Below are 16,421 nucleotides of genomic sequence, written 5' to 3'. Positions count from 1 at the left end.
TATTCCAACTAAAAATTACTGATCTGAAGGTAAGAAGGATTTTGTCCCTCGGTTTCACTCTGGGACGCTGTGGTATCCCTTGGTAGCCATCACCTAAACATATTTGGGGGATTTTTTTTCTTTGAAGAGTCTGCATTGGGAATTTGAACTTTTCTAGAAGAAAAGAGGCAGAAAATAAAATAGGCTGGCTCCTGGACAGAGAAATGGAGAAGAAATTTTTTTGCACCCAAAACTGAGTTTCACAACAGAAGAAATACTAGGGAAGCTCCGGCTCTGCCTGTCACGGTGGGAGTATGTCAGCAGTGTCAGCAGGGAGGGGAAGAAGCACGGACAGGGATGAGACATAGACGGGCAATGTAAACGTTGTCATCCACTGGGGCATTTCACTACTGTCGGTGAAACAAATGTGAAAACAATTTCAGCATGCTGGTCTTGCACATGTACTGAAGCCGATACTTCCTGAAGATGTCTGGAGAGGACACTGGGAAGCAAAGATAGTTGTGCTTGGGAACTGGGTAGTTTCTGTGCTATCTGAAGTGGTGCTTGATAGGTAAGACTCTGGCAAAGTTGGAGGAAGAAGTAATTTTACAGTCTGAAAATAGCATCACTTGGACATTTTGAGAAGGAGTTTGTGATTTGCAGAGGGCTAGGCTGGGCGGTTCGCTGTTACGTTTTTCTGGAATAAATCAAAATATTCTGTATACGCCAAGGCCGACTAAGGGGGCATCTCTACTATGGGTAGACGTCGTTGCAAAATAGGAGGAGCAACGTTCCGGGAAGTGCATCCTACTGTAACGGCGTTAATACGGCAGCACGCTGTGGATGCCAGGTCAACCTTTGTGCAGCTTTTTCCTGTATTGTAAACTTTGATCATCGTTACTGTCCTCTGAAATCATCTTTAATTTTTGCTCAGAATCTGTAAGTGGGAGTTACGTATGCTTTCTGTCAGCACGGATCTGTACTGAGATTGAGAGAGAAGTAGATAAAAGAATAACTTAATGATTATTTGCGGCAGGCTGGGCTTCATCAGCCTAGGCATTGGTTTTGTTCACATGGAAATGGGCTTTATCTCTGAGGAAGACAAAAACAAGTATCCTTACTAACAAGCGTCTCGTTACTTTATTGCTGACTCTCCATTTTTCTGGATTTTAATATTTCACCTGTTTTGGTTAGTGTATGAAGGTAATGGTGGTGCTTTGTAGTAACAGCGAGTGAGCACTGTGGATATTGGAGCAGCAAGTGGTTATCCTCTGTTGTCTTTGGGATCTGACCTGGTTTCCTAATTTACAGAAATGTTCTTAGAATTAGGAGGGAAAATCACTGGCATGTTGAAGCGCTGGTGCTCGGGAAGCCACGTGCTTGCCTTGGTAGTCAAGTCCGTGGTTAATACTGAAGGGTAACAGAAAGAAATTGGGAGGGCACAATCAAAATCAAATTGAAATAGATTGTTAACTAATCCTTCCAAATTTTATTTATTAATTTTGTAATTATACCAAATGAAATCCTCACAAGCTACTCTGATTGCTTCGCTTACCTCAATTTATATTCAAATCTCAATAAAATACATTTCAGCCTTTTCTTAATGAGGTGATGAAAAATGCTATCCCGTGGAAGAGTAGGGTGCACACATTCCAACATTACTTACAGTCACCTGTTTGCTTTTTAGTGTTGCGATTGAATTTGTATTTAACTCGAGATTAAAGTATAAGCTGACGTATTTGAATAAGGATATCTTTAAGCCATGGGTTCTTAAAATTTAAAAGAAAAAAATGACCACACAATTGGTTAATAGAAGGAGATTTTAAGACTGGAAGAATGCCGAGTAACGAAGACTTGGTATTACTGTTGATGAGATGCACAAAGCAGAGTTTCCTGAAGACCTGTAGAGATAGTGGAGTCCCACTGTACAGACAAAATGTGGGGTGTATCGGTGGCGGTGATGGCAGGGGAAGGCTCCTCACTCCCGTAGAGAGGTGCGGGTGCTGATGGGCAGAGGGGGGGGGGGTGTCCCTCGGGAACCTGCCTGGGACCGCGCAGAAAGAGGTGATAGGGGAGAAGGGGGTTAAAGCAGCAGTCCTGCCCTTCACAGGGACAGGGCGAAAGCATTAGGATGGTTGGCAGGTGCTTTGTGGCCTACGTGCTAGACAGCACTCAAACAGTAAAAAGTATTCCCCATCCTCAGTGGCTGCACCATTTTACGAGGTAGCAGAGCTTTTAAATGCCAGCAAGAACTTGTCGGTGACTACCGTTTACTCACAAGTGTATATCTCAGGTCACCTCTGAAGCTTTAAAGGGGTTTATATTTATTATTTTTGAAAGGCAGGCTTTTGTATGCTTTGCAGAGTGGCTCGTTCTCACCAAAATAAGTGACTCATAATGACTGGGTTTTGGTCAGATTTTCCAGATGACTCCGGAGACCGTTTTTAATGATCTTCATTGTAAATTTAAAAAAATACAACCCAAACCAAAAAAACTTTGCTCTTTAAATATAGGTGACTTTGTCCAAAATGAGCTAAAGTACAAACTAGGTTTGCTTTCCCAGTTAATAAAATGTGCTATTAATGGGACGGTGAGCAAATGTCACATTCGCGTGTTGGTGTCTATCACAGCAAATCAAAGGCTACTGTTTGGCACAAGAGGTAAAAAACGCCACGTTGTACTAAAACTGTCATAGGATCGGTGACTCCTGCTTTGTAAATAAACATCTCTGCTTTGCCTCGGTATTTCTGGAACATGCGGAGACTATTATCCTGTGCTGGTGCTCTGGTTCGTTGACAGTTTCACTTAAACAGTTAAACAGTAATTTGAAATGGAAAATGTTCTGTCCGTATTCCTTAATTCCTTAATTGTGGGTCTTTCCCCTTCCCCCCCCCCTTTTTTTTTTGTCAATTGCTTTAGTAATTGTGTCTTATTTTTTGTTACACAGGAAAATACCGAACTGCTCACAAGCCTCACTCAAAGCCAAAAGTATCAAATGTTTTTGAGGTAGATTTTCCAGCAAATGGAAGCGATACAAAGTCAATGGGCCGTTTTCAGTCAGAGGAGGAACTGTGGGCCCGCTTAGAAGAGCTCGAGAGACAAGAAGAGATACTTGGTGAACTTGACAGGTACAGTACTGCGGTAGCACGTTGGGGTTTGGGGTTCGAAAGGCTATAGGTGTGTCATTCTGTTTGTACACAAAGGATCTCACTGTAAGTGCAAATAGCTGATGCAGTTAGAATTAGAATAGGTGGAAGAAGGGTGGAACATGAACAAAGCGTGCACTGCAAGGCCAAAGGTGCTAAAATCTGCCTCTGTGCAACCACAGCTGTGCAGCATTATAGTTTTTTTTCTTTGAGATGATAGAAAATGGGAAAGGAAAATCCATTTCCCACAGGCTAGGAAAATCCATCGTTTACATTGTAGGAGTTACGCGTTTAGTGTTTAATGACATCCTTAGGTCTACTCTGATCCTCGAGGAATACATATGTCATTAGCCAGAGCGTCACACTTTTGGTAATTCCAGTTGACGTGGAAAGGACATGGTGACTCTTATACTGTATAAAAGAAGTTCCACAGTCTGGCTAAAAGTGTAGTACTTGCGTAAAGGAAATAACACACAGGCTCGTTGATTATGGGTGTGTTTCTCAAGCGTATGAATTGCCTCAGTTCACTTCGATATTTTTCATTTCATAGGATGCCTGATACAGTTGAGACAAATGGAGAAGATACAACCTCCTCTGAAGAGGAGAAAGAAGATAAGACGACAGATCTGAATGGGACGTATAGAGCAGAAGACTGTATTACTCAGGGCAACTTCCATAAAGAAGTAACAAGTTCAGACTTGTTCGGTGGCCAAGTTAATGGCTCTACTTACTATCACAGTGATGATGAAGATGACATAGATGTTGGAGATAGCTCTGTTCCAACTATTTTTTTCTCTCACACTGTGGAACCTAAAAGGGTTTGTACTTTATTATTTTTATCTTTCTATCCACAGATAAAACGTATATACCGTACCTAAAATAGAAAATTTTAGATAACGTAGAATGCTAACTGTAGGTGACGTTTATTTGGATTTTTTTCGAATGCGTGAAATGCACTGTTTAAATCCAGCAGTTTCAAATACGGTATTGAAAAAGCGATCTTCAAATGTATACCTTGCTGTTCTGGCTGCCGGCTGTTGTAAAAGGTAGCATCCTGACTAAGCGTTTTTAAAATGACTTTTTACTTGACGTGAAGTTGAGTGTTGAAGAGCTCAGCTGTTGAGCAGAGTTTGAATAAGCACAGTAGTGCAAAGAAATGGCCCAGCCTAGTGCGAGTGGTAAAGCATAAACAGTTCACACGATGGATGTTAGCGTTCATACAGTTGTTTAACTGAAGTATGCTTCGTAATCCCCAACTGCTTGGATAGGAGAATGTCAGAAGTCTGTTGATCTGCAGCCTGGTGCTTGTTGATTTTATGGTCTAGACCGTCATTTGTGTTCAATTTTCAGGTAAGAATAAATACAGGAAAAAATACTACTTTGAAATTCAGTGAAAAGAAAGAAGAGGCCAAGCGTAAAAGGAAGAACAGCAATGGCAATGGCCACGCAACTCCAGAACTGCCTAACATCAAAACCCCAGCAGACATTTACCGGTGTGTAATTTATAGCATGGGCGCATGAGCTTTCCCCTTCGCAGACCTTCTCTTTTCATTTCTCTTCACCTATCGTGTGAAACCGAGCCTACTGTTTCCTGAGAGGAACAGCTGGAACTGAATTTACTACTTAAAAATGAAAGTTTGTGGCTTCTGCATGGTTGCCATGCTTTCATATCCATAAAACATTTCTGAGCTTAAAATTTCCCTTTCCAACTAGCAATTCATCATTTATCTGCGTTTTCAGAGCTTCTGAAATTGAGGTAAATTTGCCAGTATATATCATCCGCATAAAGGAATACAGCAGTTGGCTGTGTATTCTGGTTAATGTGGTGTCATTTGCTTCTGTGTTTGTTTTCAAACGTAACTGACCAGTTCTATCACTTATAATACTTCTCCTTTCCCAATTACTAATTGCTGGGTTTTGCCTCTTCCTTCCAGTATCTTCAGAATATACTCAGGTCTTTGTTCGCATGGTTTGCATTCTCTCTCGCTGACTTTAGTCCATCACTGTCTCTGTTCTTCGTAAAAAGAAGCGCTCACCTGTAGAACAGCCACACTCAGCGAGCTTGAAAAACAATGTTGGGCTTAGAGGACTGTATAAAATACTAAACTAAGGTGACGGGAGAGTTAAAACAAGTATTTAGGTTTGTAAAGATGAACGTAGACACGTATTAGATTGGTTGATTAAGTGCTTGTGAAAATCACACTGCATTTGTATGTCAGTGTATTCAGGCACCTAAACGTCTTAAAAAATGGGTCACAAAGTGTGAAAAGTTCAAACCCATCCTGTAATTAAAGTTGCTGGGGCTGAAGATGAGGTAAAGGATTCTTTCATGGTGCTCACCCTGAGCTCTGCAAAGGGACTCCATCTTCTGTAGAGATAGTGTGTGGTGCAAGTGCAAGTGCAAGGTCCTGCACCTGGGGAGGAAGAACGTAAAGCACCAGTGTAGGTTAGGGGCGGACCTGCTGGGAAGTAGCTCGGAGGAGAAGGATCTGGGGGTCGTGGTAGACAGTAAATTATCCATGGCCCAGTAATGTGCCCTTGTTGCCAAAAAGGCCAATGGAATCCTGGGCTGCACAGGGAAGAGTGTGGCCAGTAGGTCGAGGGAGGTCATTTTCCCCCTCTCCTCTGCCCTGGTGAGGCCACAACTGGAATACTGTGTCCAGTTTTGGGCTCCCCAGTTCAAGAGGGACAGGGAACTGCTGGAACGAGTCCAGCGAAGGGCAACTAAGATGATTAAGGGCTTGGAGCATCTGCCTTATGAGGAAAGGCTGAGAGAGCTGGGACTCTTTAGCCTGGAGAAGAGAAGGCTGAGGGGAGACCTTATTATGGCGTACAAGTATCTCAAGGGTGGGTTGAAGGAGGATGGAGCCAGGCTCTTTTCGATGGCTCCCAGTGACAGGACGAGGGGCAATGGGCACAAGTTAGAACACAGCAAGTTCCGTTCAAATACACGGAAACAGTTCTTTACGGTGAGGGTGACAGAGCACTGGCACAGGCTGCCCAGGGAGGTTGTGGAGTCCCCTTCTCTGGAGATTTTCAAGACCCTCCTGGATGCAGTCCTGAGTAATGTGCTCTGGGCAATCCTGCTTTAGCAGGGGAGTGGGACTAGATGATCTCTAGAGGTCCCTTCCAACTCTGAAAATTCCGTGATTCCGTGATATGCAAGCGTTCCCATGAGTGCCCGGTGAATAAAGCTGTTAAACAAGTAACATCCTTAAAACTCATCCAGTCATTGGGCTCCTCCTTTATAAGTTTGATAAAATTGGCACTGTCTTCTCATGCCACTCCTTCTGCTCCGCCCACCCGTGACTTCTTTAAGTCATGGAGATGGAGTACAAACTACAGGAAGAGGCCTCTTTGCCAGTTTACAGTTTGTTAATACTTGAAAAGTGTCTTTGTGTTGACCTGGTCTTAAAAGCTGATTTTTTTACTTCTTTATTTTCTTTTTTTCTAACTGGCAGCAGATTATGGCACCTCTCGGGAAAAAGCATTGTCCTTTCCATGTGCAATGAATGTTTCAAGTATTTGGTTTTTATCCTAACTTTGACAAGGACTTCATTCTAGAAAACCTTCCGTCATTGTGACCTTCTGTTTCCTGACGGAAACAACCCGGACAATCATTTAGTTTACCTTTTTTCTAACTTTTTGTAACTCACACTGGTCTGTTTTCTAACGCTTTCCGAAGAGCTATACGTTTTCTGCTGAAAGAGTGTACCGACTTAATGCTTGAATAAAGGCCATACCAGTGTTTGCTTTGCAGAATTGATTCTTGTACGTTGGTAAATAAAATGCCTCTAAAGGTACAGTATTGTAATTCCGCAGCGAAAAAGTTGGAAAAGCACATCATAATTAATTTGTACAAAAGACAAAGCAAGATCGCTGTAAATTTGTCATCTGATCCTGAAATGGTTTATTAAAGCTAACATTTTCCTTTATAGAGTCTTTGTTGATGTTGTGAATGGAGAATATGTCCCTCGTAAATCAATTTTGAAGTCTCGAAGCAGAGAGAACAGTGTTTGTAGCGATACCAGTGAGAACAGTGCTGCTGAGTTTGATGACAGACGAGGAGTTCAGAGGAGTATTAGCTGTGATGAAGCTACTCAGAGTGACAACAGCGAAGGCATACTGGAGGAAGAGGAGGAGGAGGGGCGGCAGCAGCTACCGAAAAAGCTTCCTCCCTCTTCAGGGACAACCGAGGTACAGTTTTTAATTAATTATTGATTGTTGGCAGGGATAAAAATGAGAAATCTAATGACTGTAGTTGCCTATACCATCAGTTTGATTTCTTTAAAATAATTTTCTAACTCCTACCTAGTTTGCTTCAGAAGGACGTTATCAGATGACAAGCTTCTGTCATACGCATCTTCGGGGCAGAGCGGAGGAGGCGAGTCAGGTGGCTTCCCCGAGACCTGAAGCTCTTTTGTAAAGATCTGATGAAAAAAAAAAAAAAAAAAGAAAAAAATCTGTACTTCATAGTTAATGAGAGGGAGGGGTGAATTCTTTGTAACCTGTGTTTTATCAGTATCCTGGTGCACAGCTACTAGGCAGCGAGTTTCCAGGTGGTGTCTTTAAGTTTTAAAACACATAAATATCATCTGAGTGATTAGTTGGACTTGCCGAAGGCAGAGGAATTGCCCCGTGGAAGGAAGCATGACATGTCTACTCATCCTGTTCCAGACTAGGGCCATTAGTGAGCCCAAACAAATCTATTTCCACACGTTTAGAAAGTTCAGGGCTTTGTCATAAAGGAAAGAGACTGTACGACATAAGGGAAAACGTACCGTTGCTTAGGGACTGGGTGAGGACAAGAATGAAATGTAGCCGCTGCTCTGAAATTCATGGCATAGGGTATTCCTCATTTTTATTTGGTAAGAATTTACACTAGTTTTTTCAAACGAGATGAAACTGAGTTTTCAGTAGTTCCCACTGCGGTGGGCAAGTTCAGTGAAAACACTCTTTTGAGAAAAATTACTTTTGACAAGAAACGAATTCCTCGTAAAAGCTATTGTTTATCGTCATTTTTCATAGCAGCAGCTACAGACGAATCCAGGCAGGATGTGAAGATTCATGGTGGAAGATCCCTCTGTAGAGTTAGCACTCCACGTCGCATACTTTCTGGAATATTTTTGCTATATTTTTATAGAACATCTAAGTACACTTTAGATGTTACCCATTAGTCCAGTTTTGGAATACGGCATGATTATTCTCTACGATAGAATGTGTTTGCTAAGTAACTGAAGGAGAGCGAGCAAAACACTCCAGTAGAAGACATGCCTTCTTAAATGCCGTTGTTTTGCTTTTGGTTGTTTTTGTGGGTGTTTGAAATACATTATTTCTCCATTAGCATTTGCAACGCACTTCACTTCTTTTCTTTTTGTTTCTAATTTTACCACAATCTTCTCAGGTTGTATTTTGCTTACCTGGGTTTGAAAATGAGCGCGGTGTTCGAACAGCGGCGTTGCGTACAGGCAAGCCTTTAGGCGTACTTTGCCTATTGGAGCAGAAAACAAAAAACCACTGCTTTTTTGCAGGTCCTGCAAGAAGAGAATGGCTGGTTTGTTTTGCTTCGTTTTTCTTGGTAACTGAGTTATGAAAAAGCAGAACTAAGCATAGTTAAAAAATCTGGTGCGCGTTCCTTTGTGCCCGGTCTGAGCATCAAACCTTGGATGTAAACTGCTTCCCCTTGTCCGTAGGCATTCGCAATCTTCAGTTTTCAGTGCGTAGCAGGGTGATTCGTTCTGAAATGTGCTTATGAAAAGTAGTTCTCAGTTGCCTTTTTTCCCAGTGTTTTCCAGGGATCACGGTAATTTCTTAGCTAAGTTAAAAAGGATGAAATCATACGAGCGGCTGTGTATAAATCACCATTTTTAACATTAAATGTTTTTATTAGACCTTTTGTGGCGAGAAATAGTTGGAAGCAAGTTTGCCGGTTTCTTAAGTATAAATTGCTTTCACCATTTTTTGATCATATTTGGTAAGGAGAAAAGAACAAACAAAATACGTGCTTGCCAATTTGTATGCGGTGTGTCAGCTTGATGCAATTAGAATATATTAAGTCATAAAATATGACGTATGGTGGAAATGCTGACATACTCCAACTTTGCAAAATCTCTCCATTTCTTATCCAAAATGAAACGATACATTACATCAGCTGTTTTATTTCTTGAGCGTGTGTCAGCGAGGAAGCAAATTTTTAGCTCATTTATGCAGTAGGAATGAGATTAAGTAGTACTTTTAAGACACTGTCTTTCATTCAGTCATCTTTGAACAAGCTGTATTTTGAGGTTAATTACAATTCGGTTACTTATGCGAGGAACAATCATTGATTTAAAGATATTTCTTTACTTTTGATTAAAAGAAATAACAATCCTAATCAGGCTAATATAGGGTAATGACCTTATGGGCATAGCTTCGCATTTGCATTTTATTAGCTCATTTTGAGTATGCTGTTCTGTTGTAGGCATTTTCCGGAACTGTTATAGAAAAGGAGCCTTTGTCTCCCTCCTTGACACCACACCCAGTCATTGCTCACCCAGTCCTGCCCACCATTCTGGAGCGAAAATCAGAGGAGGTTTTGTCCGAAGCGTCAGAAGAAACTACAAAGAGGATTTCAAAATTCAAAGCTGCCAGAATGCAACAGACTAACTAGGTCCTGCCCCGCCGCCGCCGCCGCCGCGGGACTGGCGCCCGGGTTCACGTGGGTCGAGGTGGTGGGAAACCCCCTGCGTTACACCTGCCTAGTTAAAAGAGTGTCCCGTGTTCGTTTGGCCTTGGTTATCTTTTAAACGTTTATTGGCAACGTGAAAAAAAAAAAAAAAAAAAAGTTCAGTTCAGTGTCTGAACACTTGAGGATTATTCATCTTATTTTGTCGGTTTCCCCGTGTGCTGTCAGCACCTCTGTACATGTTTGCCTTATGATAGCAGCACTTGGGTTCTTTTTCAAAAACTGTTCCTTACATACATTGGGTTTGCGTTTCAACCTAAATACAGGCAGTTTTGTGCCAGCTGTGATGTTCCACGTACCATATGGACCATTTTAAGGAAACTTTTCACATTTCAAATAGATACACCAATTATATTGCATTACTTGCTTTAGCATTTTAAGACCCACTTGTATTCACGTTGTTGTAGGTTTTGCAACTAGGTGTCTGCTGAAAGTTTTTTTCCTTCTTTCGAACCTCTCTGATGTCTCCCTGTACAGATCTATAAACGCTGGGTTCATGTACATTGCAGGGAAGTTTCTTTGATGGAAAAGGGTATTTTGTAAAATTAAATTTTCGGTAAAAAAGCTGTGAAAGTGGTGTGTTTTTTGTCGCTTTGCTACTAATTTGGAAACAACGCGGGGAGGTTTTTATTTTGAACTTGCTTTTCTAGCTTGAAGTTTTTACTACCACATGGACATAAAAGCAGTCCATTCTCTTCTGCCATTGTGTTTTAACCTCCTGCTAATGAATGTCCGTGGAAATTGAACGCTCTTAAGGAGAGAAGCATAAACTCAGACTCTGATTACAAAATCTCCCAGTTCTTTTGTATCCTCAGAAAACATTGTAATTGTCTTGGGAATGCCCAGAGGGAGTCAGCACTAAGGAAAAATGTCTTAATGCTTCAACTTTATTTCAAAATGCAACAGCACTGCAGCACTCGGGCTACAGTTTTGCGTATCCTCCTCTTGACCGAGAGCAATCCTGGCTTTCCGAGTCCCTGCCCAGCAGCTCCTGCCCGTCTCCTCGCCGTCCCCTCCCTTGGGCTGACACAGCTTTTGTTGGGCCACCCCTTGAATGATAATGGGCGGCGGAGCTGGGTTTAAAAAACAAACTACTGGGTTTAGGGTTTTTGTTTTTCCACAGTCGTTTTTTTTTGAAGCTAGCGAGTTTTCCAATCTGTTCCTCAGCAGGTCTGTATCAGCACAGTTAGAGGGGTGATGTGTTGAGCGAGGACAAGGAAAACGGTGGCAGAGGGTGCGGGGAGTTGGAGTACCTTAAACGGATGTTCCTCTCCAGTTGACACCATCAAACCACAGCCTGAAGAGTGAGGCAGAAGGGCTTGGGCGGCGTAAGGGAGGATTTGTTTTTGGCCGCAGTTCTGTGGCTTTGTAAACACGCAGCCTGAGAGCCACCAGCATCTGGTTTTCCAAATCGTGGCCATCCGTGAACAGGGGCTCGGCTAATGCCGTTTCCTCACCTTCCCCTAAATTAACCGTGCCTTGCGCTCCTGTGCTTGGCTCCCGGGTCACGGCAGACGAGCTCACAGTGCAGTTTCGCGCCTTAAAACAGGATCACCACCTCCCCCTTTCTCAACGCTTTTTTTCTCTGCGCTGAAAAGGCAAGTGGGGGCATTGGGACTTCTTTTTCTAAGGTGACTTTTAAAAAAGGCTGCGTTCCATCCATCTCTGATGTTCTCTGCTCGGAGTTTGGGAAGGTGGCGAAATTTCATGGGTAGAAAACACTGGCTGGCGGTGGTGGGGGGGGGTCCCTGCCTGGGGGAGCAGCCCTCCAAAGCCGCGGGGCGGCGTTCTCCCCGCGATAACGGAGCAAATCGTGTTTTGCGGCAAGAAAAACCGAAGGGAAAGTTGTGCAGCCCTCCCGCGCCCGAAGCTCGCCAGCTGGGAGGGGGCAGTCTCTGTTTTTAGTGGATGCCGAGGATCACGTTGAAAGTGTTAATGATTAACTCGATTCATGCTCAAATGCGGATTTTTTTTTTTTAAAGCATATTGCATTAGTACTAAAATAAGCCATCAATGCCAGTCCACCCTCTATTCACAGCTAAATATTTAAAGGAGGTTATTTATAGCTTCTTTAATGAATTCTTGGCTAAACAAAATGAAATTATGTCCTAGAAAAGTAGAAGCTATTTTGTAACCAGAACAGTGCAACTGTAAAATATAGTTCCATGAATATGTATTTTAAATAACAAGGGGTTGAGATCCAAGACTACCAGACATGGGTAATTAGAGGGAAAAGGAGAGAAAGAAAGAGAAAAACCCCTTTAAAAAGATTTATTTAGATATCTTCTGAAACACTTCCCACTTGTAGTTACTTCAACAAAACCGAATGCCCCTTGTCACCGTAGATCAGTTTCAAATCAAAATTAATTCTTTGCTTGTTTTCCTTCTTTCCCCTCCCCTTTTCTTCACATCCCTGCTCACGGGAAAAAGTGGGATAAATGCACCTTGGGTTTTAATGAATTACGGCCTGGGTTCAGGGAAGCATCCTTACTCAGGAATGCACTTTGGCATCTGCTTATGTCTCAAAGATTTTGCAAAGAAGAATGGATTTAACCACATGCTTAAAACTGAGCACACGAGTGTTTTCCCTAATAGGGAGCCTGAATGTGTCCGTGCCCTTTTTGCCGCATATTTAATTGTCAGAGGGTTTGCAGGCTGGAACGAGCCTTCATCTTCGGCCTCTTCACTTGGGCCGTACCAGTAGATTGGCTGTGCGGTGCCTACAGCAAGAAGAGATGGCTGGAGGATTTCTGGAGAATGTTTGCAAATTCTAAACAAAAAAAACCCCAAACAACTCTACCAAAGCAGATAAAAACCTAGACAGTAAGAAAATGATCACCTGAAGGCCCGTCTCTGCAAGGACTTAAAATTTGCTTTTTGTGCAGTGCTGAAGCCAACAAGTGGATGCAGATGACCACCAGCGTGCAGATGAAGCAAATGCCAGGATGGAGTGACGGTGACCCAAATTAGAGGCACGTAGGGTTCCTGGTAGTCAATTAATCTGTCGGTGGGAGTGTCTTTTTGCCCCCAGTGCTGCATTTAGTGATTTTATTCACTTAAATAATAAGGGTACAGTCTAATCGATTTCTGAAACACCCTTGATGGCTTTTCCAGGGAGCGCTGCCGAGGACGGGGCTTTTGGTTCTTCCCAGTGTTTCCCGAGGGGTTTTCCATATCCCCAGCAGGAAGGATGCGGCCTGGCCGGGGCTGGGGTGGCTTTGGCAGCTGGTCACCAGGGTGGCCCAGGAACGCACGCACTGGAAGGAGCCCCATCCCCATCCCTGCCCCGGTGTCCCCGTGCCGCTGGGGCACGGGCGAGCAGTGCCAGCTGAGCACAACCAGGCACCACCTCGCAGGCGGGTGGAAACGCAGCAGGAGAAGACAACAGGGAGAGACACGACTGCACAAGATGCCTTTGCTCCAAAATGGGAGCAGCGGCAGCAGCCTGCCCGCCCACGAGGACGAGTCGACGTGCCTGTGCCGTGCCCCGCTGCCCCGCAGCTGCCCCACACAGCCCTTCGCAGGCTGTGATTGCATCAATTATGCACTGCAAATTACCTGCCCCGCTCCCATTCCTCATTGGGCGGCGAGTTTGACTCTAATCTTCTTTAATTGGCCACAAGCCGGCCGGGCACCTGCCTGTGCCCCGGGAAGGGGCTGAGTGGGGGATGCTCCCCCCACGGAGCTGAGGAGACCCCACCGGGAGAAGGGGAGGGGAAGGCGGCGGACCTTGTGGCGCCAGCGCAGCCGGGTCTGCGCCATCTCCGGTCAGCGGAGCCCGCCCCGCGCGTTTTGAGGTAAACCGGGTTTATTTCCCTCTCTCTCCAGTAAGACTAGTTGCACTTAGGGCTTTTCATTGCTCACTTAGAGCATGTAAAGCGGCGGATCTTTGTGTGTTTCAAGAGCGCCTAAACCAGCTGGTTTAGCTGTTCGTCTTAACAAAGTGATTTATGTTGCAAAAAATGAGCTGGGATTAAAAGAAATCAGATGTGTGTATTTGGTATGCAATATTTTTGTATTACAAATAGCTCCGTTCTAACCCACATTAACCCCACGATACGTGAATTTCGCCAACTCCCGCTGTGTCTTTTAAATCAAATCCAGTAAATCACTCCCAGCGCGTTCCAACGTCTAAACAAACTGGTCTCCCAGCAGAAGGCCTCCGGCGCGCAGCGGCCAAGTGGACGACCCCGGGCAAATGGCGCGTCTCCCTTGGCGGAGGCGCTCCTCCTCGCCCAGGGGTGCCCGGCGGCCGCCGCCGGAGCGCCGCTTCCCCGCATCTTCCCTCGCCGCCGGCCCGGTGCGGCGGGAGATGGCGTCACGCCTGACGCCTTCCTTCTCCCCGCGCGGCCCTTTGCGCGGGCGCGGAGGCGGGGGCGCGCGTGGGGGCTGCCGTTCCCGGCGCGCGCCGGTAGGTCGCAGCCCTGAGCAGAAGCATCAGCGGAAAGCTGCCAGTCAGTGATTATAATTTATTATTCATTTCTGTTATAGGTGGGGTGTGCAGACAGTTACAGTAATAATTACCAAGACTGGAGCGTTTCCTAGGCAACGGGGTTTTTTTTCCTCCATTCATGCTGTTGCGGCGAGTGTGCCTGTAAAGCATGACATCGCTGTATTCGGGGGTTTGTTGCCCTCCCGCTGCTCCAGGTTTGAGGTTAGTTACAGCATCATAAGGTGCTCTCAAGCATAAAAAGCTCAGGCTGGGATTAAAGCACGCGGGGAACGCTGTCGCTAAGTCTTTCCTTCTACTGTTTCACTTTTAAGTAACAAGGTTATAAAAATGCAAATGCCATCTCGGGGTTGTTAATAACTAATATTGGGAAGAATTCCTGCAAGTTGTAAAACATTTTTTTTTTTTTTTTTTTTTTTTTTTTTGGTAAACAAAACCGAACCCGGGTGAGGCGGCTCCTTATATTTTACGACGGCCTCGTGAAAATAATATTTCCAAAAAAAAAAAAAAAAAGAAGGGACTTGCAGCTTGATCTAGCCTTGCCGTGTTGAGCGTCATAAATCAATGGGAACTGCTCCATGCAGCTAATGATAAGGTGGTATTTGTTGTTTACCCCGCTCTATGGTAATGGCTCGTGAGGAGGAGGGGGCCGTGTCCTTCCTGGAGGAGCAGGAGTAATCCGCGATGTGGTGACGGAGTAACAGAAACCACATCTATTATCAGAGATCTACAAATGAATCGTATTATCCCACATTTTTAGGCTTACTAGAGCGCTCATTTTCAGAAACTTAAATCAAGCATTGTGCAAGGATGAAGAGTAGTATTTTTCCATCCCCGCCGTGCGAGGCAGAGGGAATTCGTGATGCAATCTCGCACCCGGATGGGGAATTTTTACCCCTTAAAATTTTGAAGTGAGATGCTAAAGCATGATTACATCTAGGAAGACTGTAATCTGCCGGCGAGGTGCTCCTCTCGGAAAGATGGGCTGTGGATTAATGGGGCGGCCCAGCCCGGGGAGCGCTCTGGGAGCCCGGCTTGGCGGTACAGTTTGATCTCTTTGCAAGGTTAATGGTGGTACTAAAACAAAAAATAAAACTCAAAAAAAAAAAAAAAAAAAAAAAGAGGCCCAAACCCGCAAACAAACAAAACCCTCATACGTCGTAACTCATTCCTCAGCTGCCCTGTGTGTACGGCCAGTGCAGAAAAATTCACCGGCAGAAAAATTCACCGGCGTGTGGTCCACCCCTCTGGTGGTACCCCTGTGGGGACGGGTCAGCCACCGTACCCCTGCTCGGGTGACAAATCCCGCGTTGCAGCCCACACTGGAGTGTTGGTAGCTGGTGAGGGAAGTAGTCATCGGCCTCTGCCCGGGCTGAAGCGGGAGCTGATGAGCATCCCGCTGCGCCCCGGAGCCGCCCGCCGGCATTGAGCGTGGTGGGTGTCTGTGGCCAGACTACAAATCCCAAATAATTTGGGGCTCAACTGAGAGGGGGCGAGCGGCAGAAACGCCCTCTGCCCTCGGGGGCTGCTGCGGGTCCCACCGCCGCTGGTACTGCTCCAGGGTCCGGCGTGAGCCCCTCCGCAGCCCCCCGCCCCCCAGCAAGGCCTTCTCTGGCCTGTGGCATCCTCTGGTTTCCATCCCCCCCAGCAGCCCCCGCCGCGGTCCGTGCCGGGGCCGGGCGAGCGCCCAGGGGTGCGGTGGGCGAGCGGGGCGGCGCCGCTGGGGGATGCCCCCGCGAGCTCTCTGCCATGCTTCACTTTGCATCAGGGCAAATCATTTACGCTAATTCCTTCAGATTTGGATTTAAGTTTTAAAGAAAGCTTCAAGTTACCTCAAAATAGCTTAGTAATTATTTTAATAACTTGTATGAGCAGGAACAATACCCACAGTGTCAATTCTGGCTCGCAAAATGTTTTTTTTCAACTGTTCTGAGGAAAAAACAGCGAACAGTTCAACAGCTTAAATACAAGCGAGTGGATCTCCGGAGATTAATCTGTCTGGTGTTCCTCAGGTAAAGACTTCTGCACAATTTAACAAAGGAAATAATTTTCCTATTTTTATAATGCATGTCTCTCTGTGGTATAAATTACTAAAACCACGCTGCTTATCCTCAGTAATGTT

The 16,421-nt window shown here is 44.9% G+C and overlaps 1 protein-coding gene across 2 annotated transcripts in view; it reads left to right on the top strand.

The window, feature by feature from the left end:
- URI1 (URI1 prefoldin like chaperone) overlaps positions 1-10,409 on the top strand; it is a 43,303-nt gene extending 32,894 nt beyond the window's left edge. For both annotated transcript variants that reach the window (XM_082489178.1, XM_082489179.1), the window contains 5 exons: positions 2,927-3,107; positions 3,676-3,943; positions 4,476-4,618; positions 7,064-7,322; positions 9,586-10,409. In XM_082489178.1, coding sequence (XP_082345304.1) covers positions 2,927-3,107; positions 3,676-3,943; positions 4,476-4,618; positions 7,064-7,322; positions 9,586-9,774 — 1,040 coding nt within the window. In that variant the 3' untranslated portion in view covers positions 9,775-10,409. The remainder of the gene's footprint in view (positions 1-2,926; positions 3,108-3,675; positions 3,944-4,475; positions 4,619-7,063; positions 7,323-9,585) is intronic.
- The last annotated feature ends 6,012 nt before the right edge of the window (positions 10,410-16,421 follow it).

The sequence above is a fragment of the Vanellus vanellus genome, assembly GCF_965231255.1.
Source record: "Vanellus vanellus genome assembly, chromosome: 12".
Taxonomy (NCBI): domain Eukaryota; kingdom Metazoa; phylum Chordata; class Aves; order Charadriiformes; family Charadriidae; genus Vanellus; species Vanellus vanellus.
This window is presented reverse-complemented; position numbering and strand designations above follow the sequence as displayed.